The sequence below is a fragment of the Aquila chrysaetos genome, chromosome Z (genome assembly GCF_900496995.4).
Source record: "Aquila chrysaetos chrysaetos chromosome Z, bAquChr1.4, whole genome shotgun sequence".
NCBI classification, from domain to species: Eukaryota; Metazoa; Chordata; class Aves; order Accipitriformes; family Accipitridae; genus Aquila; species Aquila chrysaetos.
The window spans coordinates 50,960,807-50,979,521 of record NC_044030.1 but is presented as its reverse complement, the minus strand read 5'-3'; the positions used below and the strand labels follow the sequence as shown (position 1 = coordinate 50,979,521).

Sequence of the window (18,715 nt, the reverse complement as noted above, 5' to 3'; positions counted from 1 at the left end):
AAGGTATTCTTGAGTGAAAGCAAAATGTAACAGATTAAATGAGGCTAATCTTTGTGCATTCCCTGTTCTGGAACAATCTTTGAAGTTCCTGCACTGGCCTGGTGTCAGCTCTGAACTGGGCTAAACAGGGAGAAAGAGTCTCTTTCTAGGTGTCTGTCCTAGACTTCTGAAGACTTCTATAATTTTTATTGGTCACCTTTTTGTATATGGCTGCCATGTACTTCTTCCCAAGAAAAAGTGCTTAGTTGTATAGCAAATTACTCTCCAGAAGAAAATTTCCCAACCCATTTAAGAAAATAATTTGTATCTGTTGATTAGTGCGAATTATCTGATTTTCTACATGCATGTGCTTTTTATGGCAGAAATATTAAATAAGGAAGCCTCTATATTGCAAAATTGAAAGCAGTTTTAAAAGCAGTATGTAGAATATTATTTTCTTATTTTGGTTAAATACTTAACAATCTGCTGCAGTGCATCACGCAATAATACTGTGTCTGTAGTGTTATACAGATCGCTTTATCATACTACTTCAGTGTGAACTTCTACAGAGCGGACTAATTTGTGTTTTGTAACTTAGTATTTGAAATATAAATATTATTTATTTTTCTGAAATATCCACTATGTAACTAAGAATTATAATGCCTAATCAGTATATATCTAGCTTGAATTTAGCATATATACTATATACCTACTTTCAGACAAGGTCATATCTTACTAACCCATGAAACAGATCCACTTCTCTACTGTTCTTGTGTTTCTGTAGAGATGAGCTGCTTTCAGATATGTTTGAGCAAGTCTGATAGCATGCGAGGTAAAGAGCAGCGGTATTTTGATGCACTGTAAAAATAAGGCATATATAGTTATCTTTCATGAATAACTTTCCACTGTGGATTGAAATTTAGTAACTTAATTACTTGTGCATTTTACCTTCTTTCTGTCATCATCAGATTAACAAGTCAATATATGATGGTTTTCAGATCTCTGGTATTGGCCTGGAACCATCCCATGTTCGGTTCAGTTGTAAAATTCACATCAACTTCATTATGAAAAAAGACTGAACAATGTTGAATGCACTTTAAAATCCTAAATTCAAAGAATTTATAAGCTAAAATATCTAAAGTGAAAATGATGATTGACTTTCATGAAAAAAAATGTGCCTGTTAGTTAAAAAGAAGGGTTACTTTATTTTTTAAGTTTGTGATTAAAATAGCTATCTTCTGTTTGCCTTGTTTTGTAACCCTTGGGAAAGTGGTATAAATCTGATCACTGTGCCTCGTGTTTCAGAAACATCTTGCCTGTTCTTGAACAAACTGTTCTTTTTCATGGGGGAAATGTGCTTTCTTCTAATACAGAATGCTTCCTCTGAGAGGAAGAAATAAGTGTTCTTTCCACAGCTGCATGCTTATTTTTGTATAAGTAAGGGAAAGTCTGAATTAATCTAATGTATTATCTATTTTTTGAAATTAAATACTCCTATGTCATTGATGACAGAGAGATGAAATTCAGTCTCCATTCAGGCTGCTATGAATTTTGGAATTACTTCATTGAATAAACTGCAGTAGAAATTATAGACAAAGGAGACAAACAAGTGTTCCTACTATCAATACTTTACATACCTCCATAATGAAAAGTCTGTCAAAAATTAGATAATGAGAAAGTAAAAGATCTGTTCTCAAAAGTAGCTGTAATGAGGAAAATCACCTATTAGCAACCATTATGATACTTCATTCATTGTTGAATAAGATGACTGCTTCTCTGTTAGTTACCATGAATATTCATTAGCATTTACATGGTCATACTGTATGTGAAAAGAATGTTAATATGTAGTTTCTCTATAAAAGAAAATAATATTTAGCTAATAAAGCTAAATATGTCGTTTCTCCCCTGCATAAAACAATATGCATGCATATTTCAAGTAGTGTTTTTGCTGACTACCATTCCTCTGCAGAAAGATTTTTTTTAAAATAAAGGTGCTGTCTCTAAGTCAAATATTGATGAACAGGGAGTTCCTCAGTAGACTGCTTTGTTTAGCTAGGTACTAAATATTTATGGAAAAAAAAGTTCTCTGAAATCTGATTTTATTCACAGTATACTGCTGTAAAGAATACAGTTGAAAATCCTTGACTTTTCAGTGGAATTTTGTAGTATATCAAGTAAATCCTGTTAAAATACCTCTTACATATCTGATGCTATAACCTGAATAGGAAGATTGAGGTGGCACAATAGGTAGCAGCACTCTTTTCCTGTACCAGCTCTTCCTTTGAAGCCTGGTCTGTCTCATTTCTGCTCTCTCCTTCCAGGTAGCTGTCAATTTTCCCCTGACCTTGGTTCTTACTCAAGTTTCAGTAACTCAAATAAGTTTTTCTGTATACAGATCAAGTTTAAACTGTCTCTTGCTTAACCTGTTTTACATATTTGTATGACCCTCTTATCTTTGACTGCTATTCTGATCGCTTCACAAGCCTCACTTGTTTTTCTGAGTGCAAGTGTAATCTCATGAATCAATGGAATGTTACTTTTTCTGGCCTTTCCATGTCTCTCATGACATTATATAGTTCTTCTTTTAATATACAACAATTAAATAATTTCAGTGTTGCTAATTAATAGTTACAGCTAATAATAAGACAACAGAGGAACTTCAGAGAAAAGAGTGTGTCTCTTTCTGTTTATAGTAGACACTTTTACTTGCCTTTAGAGTTATTAATAACTCAGAACCACAGAATCAAATGGATCTTGAATTCATTTGGATCAATATACCATGTCACAAAACATGGCGGACAGGTTTCTGGTAGAAGTCTGGTATATACCACTGGATCAAATTAGATGATATGATGAGTTACTGGTTAAGCGCATGTTTGTAATGTACAATAAAGCATTGCATTGCTATGGGGAGCCCAGTTTGGGACACTTATGCAACTAAAATTGCTAGATGGTAAAATCTAGTAATAGTTTCTAAAAACGGTGGAAGAAATAATTATAAACAAAAGTTGCTGTATTCAATATGTTGTAAGTCATCACTGGACTTATTTTTGTTGGAGTGTGGTATAGGCATCAGGTGTGATGTCCTAAACCACATTCAGTGGCAACAAACAGGTCATCTAAAACAGTTTGACTGGGAGCAGCTCATTTCTCCAGAGCTGTTGTGACTGACAGACAGAGGCTGGTAGAAAACATGAATAGAAATTGTGCACTGTAACAGTTTATTAAGTAACAAAAAACCACAGTTCCATAATTAGAGGGTAGTTCCGTATAAATATCTTTTTCAGTTTGATAGGAAAGATAACACAATATTTAGAAATAAAAAGGCAATATAAAGGAAGTGGAAAATGGATTATAGATAATAACCTGAAAATATCAGCAGCAGTAGAGTATAGAGGCTGAAGAAATCAAGAGAAAATCTGTGCATAGCAAGGCCAAGAACAATAGTAAACAGGCAGGATTTAAAAATGTACTACTAATAAGATAGATATTACAGGGTGGATACGACCCATTATTAGAGAAAACAACTCTGTAACTGTGTAAAGTTAGAAGTCTTGTATGAATATTTCTGTTTTGTATCTGGAAGGAGGTAGGCTGATGTTATATGAAGATGATGAAACATTCCCAGTCTATTAGTAGCCAGTGGAGGATTTTAAACAATTTCTAGAAAGAAGTAGTATTTTTAAATGGAGAACTTACAACTTTATAGGACTGGTTAGGGAATTTTTCTCTCGATGATCCTCATTTTCAATAAGTGTTCAAAGTAAGTGTATATATACTGTAACACTGCCATGAGCCTAAAAGAATCGTAATGTTGAGTCAATATTCAGAAAGGGCAGTCAGGATAGGTATTTTAGGTCAGTTAGTCTGACCTCATTTCTGGCTAAAATAATGAAAATCTGATATGAAATTCAATTATTAAAGTATTAAAGCATCAGAGTATAGTTATACTTAGAATGGCTTTATGGAAAGTAAGTTGTATTGAATAAATCTGATTTCTGCAAGGCAGTTCAAGTCAGTTGATAAAGTGTACTATTCATTTTAATAAACTGTTTTTAGGATGTCTAATCTATCACTGAGACGTTCAGATAAAAAAATGTAGGCAATGCAATATCAATAATATGTTAAATGGATTAAAAATGGCCTGTGCCGTTGATCTGAAAAGTAATTCATGAAATTTAGGTGTTTCTAGAGTTCTGTAAAGATCAGAGCTAAACTTGATTATTAAACATTTTCACAGAATTAGATATCAAATCCTGATAAAATTTTTCAATGGCGTTTATGAAGACTGATAAATAATAATGAAAGTAAGTCTGTAACTATAATGTAAGCTAGGCCCAATAAAACATTTTTATTATAGAAGAATACAAACTACTTTTAAGAGGGACCAGGTGGCTGTGAGAGTATTTTAGATGCCTTTTATAAAGCTACATGTTTTCATCCCATCCAGCTTCCATCAGCACCATAAATTCTCTTTGAACCACGCATTCAATTTCTATAGTGTACCATTGTTCAGTATTTTCTGTAACATGTATTGCACTATTGCTTCGTGAGGTGGAGCTTGCCAGTTATGTGCAGCACAGCAACCAGAGCAAAATGTTCTTTGTTGTGTTTGTAGTACCTGTGACAACACATGCAGAAAATGGCCATTGGATAAAGTTAAAAAACTGCCATTAGACTACTTGACTGGATGTCTACCAAACATAGGGTACAGCATACTAGTTTACTATGAAGCTGTCCAAAATCCTGCAGGAATTCTGTTTTCCTGCATTACTATACTTCTTTCTTTTGTTAGCTCTCCTAGACTTTGACCGTATATTGCTGTTATGGACCCTTGTAAGCTCCAGACTCAGTAGTGTTGTCTGTCTCATTCAACTTGTACATCAGCAAAACTCATTTTTAGAAATTAATCTGCAGTGATGATATCTGCCTGAGCATGAAAATATGAGAACTTTTCTGACTTTGAGGAAGATGTTTTGAAGTTTTGATAAGGTACCTATATTCAGCTGTGGCTGTAATAAATAGGTGGTGGCAGCGGCTGAATGCTTCAAAGTCATCTGAGTGCATTTCTCACTTCCATAATGCCTCTGTGATTTGGGCCTTGTGTGCCCTGCACAGAGGATACCCACCCAAGCACAGTTCACATCTGGTCTGTTCTGGCATTGTTCTTGATATGTCTCCAGTATAACCATCTGATAGAATTGACTGCCAAAATCAAGACCCATGGCAGTTTAGTTGGCAAGCTTAGTGGATCTACCCGGGGATCTAACACTCCCTTAAGGTATCTGCCCTCATTTCTGCTACTCAGAGAAGGGCTTAAGCTAGGTGCATTTCCTCCTTGGTCTGTTGTTTGACATACAGCTACACGTCAGAGGACTTATTCCACCTCTGCTTGTCCAAGTAATGTTCTGTCAGCTATTTGCCATTCAGTTAGCCTACCTTATATCCCAATATATGTGAGCCTGTCTTACCTTTCTGCAGTTTACCTTGAATCCTGGCATCAATTTTGCCATGGCATATGTTCTCACTGCTATCTTGGGCTGTAGTTTAATATGCAGGTTAAGGTAAGTTAATGCTTCTTAAAAAGTTCCACCTCTGAGTGACCCTCACTGCTCATTTCTGCCCCTATGAAACTTCCTCCCTCCTTCATTTATGAAACATCATCATAAACACTATATGGGTCAATTGTGAGCTAGCTCATGAAAATGCAGTTAACCTTTTGAAAACCCAGAGCACCAGCTTTTGTGTACCACAGAGGGTCACAGCAGGGACAGGTTTACACGGTTGCAGCCCAGAGATGCTGGGACTGCCCTTTAGTGGCAGTATTAGTTGCAAATGTCACATGAAACTTCCTCCTGTTACAAAGAATAAGTCTTAATTAATGACTCACCACTTTCATGTTAAAAATTCCTGTCATTTGGCAAATTCCTGTTATTTACCATTGTTTTCTTTTTGTCTTGAACTGTTCTGTGTTGGGGAAGATAGAGCATTGCCAGGAAACATGTTCTTCTCAGAATGGCAATATGGAGATGACATCCTATTTGCTCTTTATCTCAAAATAAAAAAAAAAAAAAGAATTGGCGAAAATTAGTAGTTGGGTTGGGAGGCTCAAATATTTGGGAAATATTCTGTTGTTTTTTATCAGCTCCTTTCCAACACGAGAGCAACACAAGTACACTGCTACTGCCTGTACCTCTAGCTACAAAGTCAGTTCTTTGGATAGAAGTAAATCCTTGCAGGGGACTCTCAGAATTCTCCAGTTATGGTGAGACAGTAAGAAATATACTTCATAGGATGTTGTCATTGGTGAATGTATTCTTAAACCCTGTGGATTTAGGTTTTTTGGCAGTAGTACTGCTCCAACTTCTTCCAGGCCCAGGGTATGCAGAACATGCTTTTTATATGGGTACCCAGATCAGATGCAGGATGCCGTTTGAATGATCATATATTTCTTCATCTAAAAATGCTCAGCATAATAGGTGATTGTAACATTTTATAATCGGCAAAAATGGACTAACTTTTTATTGAAATAGAACTAAAGTTTGCTGTGCAGATGAAAATAGATTTATTTTGTAAAGTTACACAATTTTATATGAACCATTCCAATTTGGAAGTGTTGTTTGACCAAACAAAGGTTTCTTCAGCAGGTCACTAGGTCATTCTGCAAATGACAGCAGATAGTATCACTTAGGTAAATCAGCACTGACAGTTTTTATTTAAAAGTGGGCACCTTTAATATGACTTCAAGTTGCTAGAAAATATTCCCCACTGGGAACACTTAAAAGCCAAAAAATAAGTATATTTCATTTATTACACTCCAAACTGTCAACACTTTACCTAGAAAAGTATACCCAGAGTGATTATTTTGTATTGTATGGAGTAGATGATGAGTCTGCCAATCTGTGTTCAGTCAGAATCAGCATAATATTTGGTTACAGGGATGTGTTGCAGTCTGATGAGGATCAGTATTCTTATCTGCAGAATACACACCTTTAAGAGAAGGTGTCCTATACACAAAGCAAAATTTGTGTAACTGAAAAAAATCTTACCATTAAAAAAAATCAGGCATTTATTACTTCTTTTTAACTGTGTGTGCTGCTTCAGGAAAAAAGGAGAAACACAGCTTTTATTATGAAATACCAATCTTTCTTGGTTCTGAGGAGAAATTGGTGATAAATTAAGCTAATCTCCTTCAGGATTACACTGCATCTGGGATTTAGGCAAATTGAATCAGAGGCCTGAATAGTGACAGTGAATATCTATTAGACTGTAAACAGAATAATAGGCCCTGTGAATTTTAATGAATGAAGTGAATGGCTGAAGTCTTACAGTTTACAGAAGGCATACGGTTAGTGATGCATACAGTGTGCCAGGAACAGCATATAATGTAGATGTCTTAATGGATAAAATCTTGATTACTAAAAATAAAGAATGAATAGAAAGACTTTGAAAAGCCTTTCCTTACTCTTCTTTTTCTTTGCTTTTTAGGCTTAGAAGGATAGCACTTCACTTTGGTTTTTGACTATCATAGGTAAAGATGATAACAGATGTAGCTTAAAATAAGTTGTTTTTTTTTAAATCCCCTTCTGTATTAAGAGTTTATAGGAATTGATTTAAAAGATTCAACCTATGTAACCAAATTGCAAGGTATGTCAGGTTTCTGTAGCTGTGCATGTATGTCTCCTGCAAAGTTTAGATGCATGTCTGACTTACGCAGATGATTTTGTTAATATTAGTGTTAATTTTATTTTTCTTAGAGTGCCTGGGAACCGTTCTCATAGACTGTGACTCTCTAATAATAGATACTGTGTGAGCAGATCCAACAAACTTGAGCTGAACAGGAAACTGTCTTCACCAGCTTGCAAATAACTTCCTTTTTTGCCTCCGGAAATAAAAAAAAAAAAATAAAAAATCTAAGTTTTTCAAAGAATAAGACTGCAACAGGCTCAGCTGGGAGCTACTTTGAGACTCTGCCATGCACTCCCTGGAACAGTATAGATCCACCTGTGATTCCTATCAATGGCTTGGAGAGACTGCTTTCTAAAGCTGATACTGAGCCCTGTGCGTGATCTGGAGATAGTTAGGAAGATGCCTAGTTTAAAGATAATGGCCAGTTCAGGGTCTAAAAGACAGAAATTATGTTGACTGGAAAAAGGGATAACCGGAAGACTTGGGGGATGGATGCATGAGTACAAAGTATATAGTAAAAGCTCTGGGCTTGAACTGACTGGAAAACTTTTAGGCAAAATGACAGGAGAAGTAGCAAAACTTGGAAAGGAGAAAGGTCTCCAGTAATGATTTATTTAAGAGTTTATGTAGAAATAATTGTTCAATGTATGTTGATCAGATTACTAAGAAAGCAAGCTGAAGCAGAGAGAACAGAAAGCACCCGTATACAGAGCCTTGTGAAGTCTCCACAGTAGTTTAGAAAGGTGGGAGTGAGGGGATTCCCCAACGGACCTGCCAAATGAGCTGCAGAGAGATGGGAATTGCTCTAGGAGGATGGAATCATAAAAACCAACAAGTGACAGTATTTTAAGAAAACACAGTTGATAAGATTTATGGAATTTTTTTAAGAATATAAGGAATGTCAGAGCTGACCTCTTAAATTGGGTTTCAAACACGTTTGCTTCAGCAGTGCAATGGTCTTACACAGGGCACCTGGTTTATAGTTTTTAAGCTTTGTGTGTGTTTCTGCAGAAACATAGCATAAGCTCAGACACTGAACTGAGTATCAGGAAATCTTGGTGCTCTTCACATCTTGATCACTGACCTGCTATGTGACCTTTGGAGAGTTGCTTCACCTCAGTACTTCTTGGTCTGCCCTGAATATTCTTTGTTTGCCATGTCCGGTATAACTGTGCTGACTTTGTCTGCCCTAACTGTTCAGATAATAAACTATCCGAGATCCCAGGCATCTCTTACTCACGTGTGTGAAGCTCTAATCTCTGTCAGTGCCTTTTTTTTTTCCTCTGTGTAAATAACTGTAATATATGATGTTTTAAAGGAATGATGCTAGTTTTGCTAGCACCTGTGTAAATCAGAGGTAATTCTGTTGAAACCAAAGAATTTACAGCAGGGAAAAAATTAATGTAAATGAGGTAGGACTTAAATGCTGAAGTAAATAGGACTTTAAATTATTATTATTGCCCATTTCACATAAATATAATTTTAGAAACCAATATATTTTGACAGAAATATTCTGCCTGTCATCTCATGCTGATTATACATATTTCAACTCATTCTCTGCTATAAAGGAAACTATTATTTTTTCCCTGTTATAGGTCACAAAACATGGTAATTGTGTTGAAAATATAGCAACAGTACAATGAAAACTATGGAATGTTTGCTGATACTTAAAAAAGAAGCATCAGTCTGAAAACATTTGGGTCTACAACTTAAGTTTTTGACAGTCTTAAAGCTTAATGTACAGGAGAGATTAAATAACTGTGAAGCTGTAATATTATATATAACCAAATGTCCCTCATATCAGTAAGTATCTGCTGTAAGCTCTATAAATGAGGTGCCTAGCTGATGCAGTAAGAGGGGCTTCATTCCACCTAAAGTCATGTTATAAGGAACGCTATGAAAAGAGACAGATTTTTAAGACAAGATTTCAGACATAAATGAAAGTGTGACAGCTAAACAGTTATCAAGAGAGGATTAGAAAAGAAAAAGAGAAAATGCTGACCACTAATACAAAACCCCCTAATTTTGAATCACAAGGGAATTTTAAAACACAGAAGTAAACTCTTAAGTATATATTGTGTACTTCTCTACAGAAGCATAAACTACATTGTAATTGGCCAGAATAAGTCCATTGCTGCATTTTTGTTTAAGCATGGTATGTTTTGAAGGCAATGTAAAATTAAAAACTGGCCATGACTTAAGTCACTTTTCTATTAATTTGTAAATAAATTGAACTATCTTTTAGAACACAGCACAATGTATTCAATTTCCTTTTCTTATAAATGTCAAATATAGGTTGAAATATTTTTTGTATTCTTCCCTACGGTTTTCTGCACCTGGAGCTGTTTAAGAAAATGCAGTCAAAAGAACATTCTCAATTTTGTATTTGAAAATAAATGGTTATAAAGAAATCATTTGTTTTCAATGGTTTTGAATCAAGAAGGAATGGTATTTTGGTAGAAGATGTAGGATGAGATTGGTAGCAAAGGTATTTTGGAGAAATGTGGAGAAAAACAGTTGCCAGCCAAGTGAGACTTTCTTCCTTGTGTTCTAACGGCAAGCAGGAATAACACAGCTTAGGCCAGCATTGTTGTACAAATTCAAATCTTACCTGTGATAGGAATCAGATATCAAATTTTATGCAACAGTTTCTCATTTCTGTCATTGTACCTTAATATTCTTCTACCTTATTGCATTTTAACTTGTTTTTGGGTCTGCAGTGATCAAATACTGAAATCCTGAAGCTCCTTTTATACTGTGTCACTCAAGCACATTGTCAGGAAAGCTGTGGTGGGTTTAACAATAGTAGTTGCAAAACAACACTGTGCAAATCTGTCTACACTTCTGCAGATGTTCTTACTATAGTTGGGTTTGGGATATTACTAAATTCACCTTTTCTAGTTCACAGTCTGTCATCCCTACTCAGAGCCATGAAGAAGGCAGGGTTGGGCTAGGATGTTGGACTGCAACTGAGATAGCTTTTGCCACAAGGGTAGAACAGTCTGGTAATATTTTAAGTTACTTCAATTAATTTTTCAGATCTTGTCGATAGATCCTTAGTTATGCTCATGTGTGTTCAGAATTGCTTGTGTTGATGTTTGTGGAAAATCAGGTTGTAGATGCAACTGCAGTATCACATTATTTTGTATGTATATACTGCAATTTCTCAATCTTTATTTAAAATTGAATTCTTACATGTCATCAGGTGAGGCATTTCTTCCAGGCAACGTGTGCTTTCATCTTCCACTGATCTCTGTGAAGTTGTGAGAACTATTCTCAGTGCCAATCAACATAAGATTGCTTATTTTAAATCATATATATCAATGTGATACATAGCTTTTCTGGATGTATTTCTCCCTTTCAGCGCTTTATTGAGTTAGCATTTGAAACTTTGCAGCTCTGCCAGCTTTTAGGTAATATTGTCACTCTGATAGTCCCTTGAGTGTATCTTTTTTGATTTGGTTTGGTTTTAATGCATTCTACACCTTGTTTACTTTATTCTTAATGGAAAAGATAATAAAAGCCAATCTTAATTCTTCCAAATATGTACAAATAAAGAGCTGAGCCATGTAGCTTAAACATATATGTTAATAAATTTTAGAACTAAAGCAGAAACTGTGACTGAAGACAGGTAAATAAAACCAACACACCACATTATAAATGTGACCCGTGTGGCATTGGTAAAATAGCGTTACTACCACTTTAATATTTGGCAATACCATTCTTTGTCGGTACTGAATATCGAAGTTGGCAGAGGAAGGTAAGACTGGTCTATATCTCCTCTACACCTTTACACTCTACTTTCAGGGCATCTGCTGTAGTTTCTGAAATCACATGTGGCCTCTGGGGATCATAAGAATTAAGTTAACCTCTTGAGGCTGACTCATTCCCGTGGGTCAGAACGCTACATGTTACAGCCCTTGGCCAGACATATCTATTGCAGTGGTCTGTCTTGTGTTTATTTGTCTACACTCTTGTCCCCTTTTCTGATTGAAAGAAAGTTACGCCTAGAAGATGTATTTGTTCAAGTAAAAGAGCTAGCTGAGGTAACTTAATATATATATAAAAAAATGAAATTACTATAGAAGAGTTCTTTCCTCTGACATACAGCAGTCATGCTGTGAGATCAGTTTAAACATTATTACTGGAAGTATTTTGAAAGTCATTTTCAGAGAAGCAATAAGGACCAAATAACTGTACTTTCATTGAATAAACTTGAATGCTTGTTTCAGCTGCTGAAACAGTGCATGACATCATCTCTTTCTGTCACTTTGTCCATTTATTCTGTTTTGTCATGTTGATAGTGAGCTATTTGGGGTGGTAGTGCTTTCTCAACCTTTCACAGCACTAGAATCCGCCCTAACCAACAATAATTGTTCTACCAAAAATGATGGAGAAGTTCTTTAAACTCAGCATTCAGTTCTGTGAAATTCAGATCTTGTTTTCCACAGACAGCTGCAACATCTTCACAATGCTTTTATTTCTTTAGGAAGCTAACCTTGTTTCAGAAAAGATTCTTCATTTCATTTTTGGTGTGATGCTCTGGGTCACATCCTTACACCATTCCAATCTACAAAACAAGTGAGTTTCTAAAAACACATTACTTGTTCATATTGAACTACACACAAAATATTATGTATGGAATTGTTCTGTATATTACACTGTTCTATACATTTGTGGTTGGTTGACCCTGGCCAGCAGCTAACCACCACATAGTTGCTTGCTCACTTCCTGCCCCCGGAGAATAGGAACGGCAAAAGCGAGAATACTCGTGTGTTGAGGTAAGGACAGTTTAGTAAGTGAAGGAAAGAGGGGAAGAAAACGCCAAGGGATGTGGACCAATGCCCAGCCAGTCTCTGAGCAATGGCTACCTGCCAGGCTAATCCCCCATCACCCTCAGTTTTTTTGTTGAGCAAGGCGCTATATGGTATGAAATGTCCCTTTGGTCAAGTCAGGTCATCTGTCGAGCTGTGTCCCCCTCCCTGCTTCTTGTGCACCCCCAGCCTACTCACTGAGGGGGAAACAGAGAATGCCTTGATGCTGTGCAAGCACTGCTCAGCAATAGCTGGTGTGTTATCAACATTGTATTATCAATTCAGTCACAAATCCAAAACACTGCACTGTAGGAGCTGCTAGAAGACAATTAACTCCATCCCAGCCAGACCCAGCACAACATTATTACTATTGTACAAAGCACAGTAAAGTTTACAGTTTTCCATAACTAATGTGAGCCATGGCTTCTGCCATGAGATCTGCACCAGTGCAAGATTGAAATCTAGCTATGAAAAGCTACAGTGCTAGCATCAGACTTTAGTTTGTCTTAAGGCCATTAAGTTTTATTATACTACAAACAATAACAATAGAGTGTGTAAATTAACATGGTAATTACGACAATAGTTTTAGGCATTGACCTCGTCATATGGCTTTACTTGGGGCCATTGATCAATTTGTGACAATTCCAGGATCAACTAGTGTCAGAGCTTTTGGGGATGTGAAGACCTTATTAATAGTGTGTTGTCAGGGTCTGTGTATCACCACAGGTTCTTTGAATGTTTAATTAATTATGACCTTTTAAATGAAAGAAGACCTTTGTCTTTATACATATCAAAACTGGCAAAAGATGTGGTGCTAAAAAGTGGTTGCATGCTGAGACCAAAATCGAAAACTATTATAAAGAATGAATATTTTGGGTTGTGAAAATAAAGTAAAAAGGCTTATAAGGGAGATATTTTAGAACTGTATGCAACCCAGTAGATGTAATATATACTATATAACCATATGGAGTTGGTAGATAATGCAAGACCTGCTACTGATTAAAAAAAAGCTGGGTACTTTAAGCTCATGTTGTTAGAATTTTAAGCTTATTATTTTTTTAGTCAGACCAGTAGCAATTGCACTGGTCTGACAAGATGTGTTGTAGATTTGTTTTCAGGAATTAATCAGGGATTCCTATTCTAGTTGGCTGGTAGCAGCTAAGTGTGTCCCACAGGAATAACTCTGACGGTAACATCTAAGTTGGGAAAATGGGTTTACTAACAAAATATCACCTAGATTTGACACCAAAGAAAAGCAAAGAGAAAAGATCAAATCCTAGTATTACTAGTACTAATAAAGGCATTGTTATCATACATCAATACAGTACTGAAGTCATATTCTGCATTGATTTCATTGCAGGCAGTTTGTATCACCTGTGTATGCTTATAAGTTTAAAACCAAGCAATTCTGAAATACGGTGGGAAGTGTTTAAAACCCTACGGTTAGCTCCAGAATGCATTGGATCAATTCCTTAATTAAAGAATGATATTATACTGGCTGTACTGAGTGAGTACACTCACCAACAAAACCTGTCTTGGTAAACTCTTAGGTTTTTGTCATTTTCAGTTTGGAAATGGTTCTTCCTAACTCAGTTAAAGACTTGTGTGGCTTTGACGTTGAACATTTCTGTAGTAAAGCATGAACTGACATATAAATGAAATCACTAATAAGTAAACAATTTAGCACATGAATACATTAGTGTATGACGGATGAGGATATATCAACAGAAGAAAACAACTTAAAATCATAGGGAGGCTATCATTTTTTAAGGCACTTATCCAGTGAAAAATGTATATCAAAACATTATTATTACAACTTAATAATGTGAAGAAGGCAGGTTCAAAAATATCTGGTCTCTGAGAGTCCAATTTGAAAGGCCATAAATTAGCCTTATTTTTCACATATGGTGTGTGTTTCACACATGCTTTAGTGTATTAGAACTGCTCAGGGAAAAAAGGAATTGAAGTGTAAGTCCTCTATAAGTATGATCTACTGTGATTATACATAACGTGTATGCTTGCATATCAAATCTATTAGTTGTAATTTTATCTTTCCTTGATTTTTGTTTAAACTTCCTTTTTCTTTTTTTCTTTTTTTTTTTTTTTTTTAATTGCTACTGTAGATTCTTCAGGGTCTTTCTGGTACCTTCCTTTCTGGAACTCTGAACTAAAAGACAAGCACAGTGGAGTTGCAGTTTCTGGGTTCCACTGTTGCTATTGCTATCAGCTTGTTCACTCATCATGAGCCTCTTTCAGAGTTTGGATACACCAATAAAGTTTATCTAATAATATCATAAGACTGTTGTCTGGCAATGTTTGTATGTCTGAGGTGTTCAAGTCAATGTTTAACTTTGTTTATTACCATGCTTTTTGTTTGTCTGTGCTCAGCTGTTTATCATTATTTGTAGGCTTTCCATGTGCCTTTGCAGTTAATTTCCTTGATATTTTGCTCCTTTAATTTACATTTCTTCTTTGCACTAGTATACCAATGTGCATCTTCTAGCCTGATCACCTAAGTCTGAGAGAGATGTTATTTTTAAAATTCGGGAAGCTGATTCAATTTGATTAAAAAAGTACAGTTGAGCTTACTTTTCCATTGTCAAATACATCTCATACATTTTGCACGAGCCAATTTACTGTTGGACCATTTCAAATGCTACAAAAACATGTTGTCATTTATCTGTAATTTTTTTTTCATAGTGTGTGCTTTTCTACTTGGGGCTCTCTCCTCTCTTAGTCTACTTCCTTCTATAAGCTTGATCCAAGTTGCCCTAGCTCCCTGCCTATAACATTTCAAGTTTCTTCATCTCAGCTCTGTACTTGCAGACAGGTCTATATACAAGATAGTTTGCTGGAAATACTGTGGATGGAGGGACCCACACTTGAATCAGAAAATGGGACAAATTTCATTGTACCTCCTCTCCCCAAATTTATGGTAGGGTAATTTTGGTTTTAATAATTAAATTTTAGATAAGTACAGAAAAATGTTAAGTTGGGAAGTGGTAGAAAAATAAACAAATCTTGGAAATGGATGAATCTGTAGTGCTTTTTTGAAATATATCAGCAAGTGCTCTCTAATGACTGTATTTTGAATACACTAGAGGCTGTAGAGTACTTTACCTCAAATGCCAATAAACAGGCTTCATAATTCTGCAGTCAGTTTCTGTGGGATGAAGGCATTCTGCAGGAAAAGGATTTTCAGGAGTTAATCAGCTGCTGGTGAGAGATAGTTTAATAAGATAAGCCCCACATATGACAATCGAAAGAAAACCTTATTCTCTCATTTTAAACTCAGCCAAGGTGTGTGTGTTGACAATCACAGTTCTGCTTGAGTCATGGAAGTTGAATAGGCTAGGAGGATCTTCTGACAATGAGTTACTGCTCTTTTCTCTCAGCCAACAATTTTTAAATAAAATTGTCTTTGCTTTTGACAAAATGCTTTTGTCATAGTTGCATATTGAAACAAAATAACTTCAGTTATACAACTGATGATTTAAACTAACGCTTAGTGTTATTTCACTGAATGGGAGAACTTCAGGAATAGGAGAGGTGGGAACTTGACCCATCAATTCTTTGTTGTGCAGTTTGGCTCATGTTCAGCTGTGGAAGGTAGTATTTGAGCTCAGTACTTGTGTGGTGTTGGGGAACAAAAACCAAAATCAGGTTTGAATTCCATTCATCTTTTATTCAGGTCAACAAAGTCTTTCCAGCAGGATTTTTCATACTGTTTCTTTTATTCTAGTTTTAAATAAACAAAGGAGAGTGGCCTCACCCCTGCTGGGTTTCTTCTTTCCTGTTAACCATGAGTACAATTTTTTCTGTAGTCATCTCGCTATTTTTTACTTCTCTTAGGTTTTTACATCAGCTTTACTAAATCCCAGTAATCCCTTTTTTCCACTCCAGATAGTGGTTCTCCTTTACTGTCATTTAAACCTTTCAAACAGTTTTCTTTCAATAGTATTATTCTGTTTTTCTGGATTTTGTTTTTTTTTAAGCTGTGAGCATCTTTCTGGCTTAGCCAGATCATTCAGAAATGATCATAGAAAAATTGTCCTTTATTTTTCTCTTTATTAGTTACTAGTAATAGTAGTAATGATAATAAAGTTTCATTATGCAGCATTAGCAGCATCAGACATCCTATCAAGCTCTAGTTCTTGCTTAAAACTAACTAAAAGTCTTCCAGCAGAAATGGGATCTAAAATTGAGGCTTCTTTTGGCGCTCCTGCTTCAGACCTTGTCAAAGCCAGGGTTAAAGAACAATTGCAGTGGCTCTGGTCTGGCACCTGATCTTCGTCCCGCTGCCTGAGCTGCTATCTGTTTAAAACACCTACTATCTGCTGAGAGCACCCTTGCAAAGAGACTGCCTGGCCTGGCTGGGCCTTCTGTATGGACCAGCTGCATGGAGGATACCACCCTTCCTATGCAAGCCTTGAATAATAATGATATGGTCGACTTGTGTGCTCTAAGGGTATGCTGCTTATCAGCAATGGATAACCACTACTGTGATGATTTAAATTGTAGAAATTACATCGGGAAGAATCAGTAGCCAGGACAGTGTTGAATTACCCTGTCTTGGTGGGAACCAAAATGTTAGGTTTTGAATAAAGAAGTATACTGGTGTTTCTTCATGCAGTGAGGTATGAATAAGCTTTAAAAAGATTTCTCTTTGACCAAAGTAAAGCCTGACAGTTCTGTTGTTATTTCAAGAATATTTCTGGTAGACTGGATCAGGAAAGGATTTTTAATTGATTCTGTGGAAACTGCTTTGTTTTACTACTGAGGGCATTATGAATATAGCTATTTTGCTGAAGACACACAACAAAAAATTGTATCTATATTTAAGAACATTTTCTGGTTTAATGTATTAATTAATATTTTGTATTCTAAATACCATGTTATTTAATATTACAGCATGTATCCTATTGAACCAGTAACACAGAATGAAGATAAGTGCCATGTAAAGGAGCTTAGTCTGAATGATACTGTTTTTTCCCTAGTGTTTGCACTTTAAGAAAAATTGCAACAGAGTATTTTTTGCTTGCACCTTCCAGGCTCTAACCAGAGAGTTACAGCACAGCGTACAAGAGCTGAGAACAAAAATCAAACAGGCAAAAAAAATGGGAGAAGTGAGAGCGTGCAAAAAGAGCCTTTCCCAAGAGTCTGTTCAGTTGGCAGCATCTATCCTTAATGTTTCAACAACTGATCTTGAGGAGATATTAGAAGTAGAAGATGATGAGGTAAGTTATTTTAAGGACTCTTCCATAAAAAGCAGCTAGATCAGAAGATGCTGTATATTTGCATTCCTGAGGAAAAGGATTTCCAGGTAAAGACTGGAATTTCATTGTGCAGCATCCAGCACAAAAAGAACAGAATGGTTGGATTTAAATAACAAGGTCAGGTTAGAGACTCATAAGGTGGCAAGACTTCAGGCATGCATAAATAAAACATAAATATACTGTTTTGAGCATGTAGATGTAGAGACATTATTTGAAAATCCTTAATTTCCTTTTTCGTGAGACTATTTGGCAGGGTTATACATCTTAAATAGACTTCTGCATTAATGAAAACAAAATTAGAATGTGTCTTGCTGTGCCAGATTGATTCCATTGATGCTTCCTTTCTTGAATTGTGATACCTATTAAAGGTATTTCTAGTAGACAGATGGTTTCTGGGGGAATCCATTGCCTTTTTTGGTTGATTCTATCATACATTTTACTATGAAATATTTGATAGTGTTTCATCAAATCACCCTCTATTAAATAGAGACACTAATAGGATTTCTTATCCAGATTTATTTAGGCCTGATCAAATAATACATGAAAAACCCTGTACACTAATAATAGTGTCTAAGAGTTGACCATGACTGGGCTGTAACAGTACTCTGGTGATGACTTAGGTTAAGCCTTATTGGAGCTTTATATTAACAGAAATCACAAAAGAGAGTTTTCACATTGGTTAAGTAAAGGTGCATTGTATGTGTATGCACTGATATGGATTACATTCGTGAATACAAATAAAATGGACTGATTCCTGCCCTGTTTACTAACATGATATGCCCCTGTAAAGTGATTCACTTTGACAGAATTGTTCCATGCTTACCTCATTCTCAAGTAATTTCTACATCCTATATCTTTTGCAGTAATCACTGTTGTGAATATATGTGTAAAACACAGAAACATACATAACTATAAATAGAAAACAAATTTAAAATACACGTGATGAATTTATACCAC

The 18,715-nt window shown here is 35.7% G+C and overlaps 1 protein-coding gene across 9 annotated transcripts in view; it reads left to right on the top strand.

Annotated features, from left to right (window-relative positions):
• Nucleotides 1-18,715, top strand: part of CNTLN (centlein) — a 198,954-nt gene that overhangs the window by 171,152 nt on the left and 9,087 nt on the right. For all 9 annotated transcript variants that reach the window (XM_030004482.2, XM_030004483.1, XM_030004480.1 and 6 more), the window contains one exon: nt 17,534-17,719. In XM_030004482.2, the coding sequence (XP_029860342.1) occupies nt 17,534-17,719 (186 nt within the window). The remainder of the gene's footprint in view (nt 1-17,533; nt 17,720-18,715) is intronic.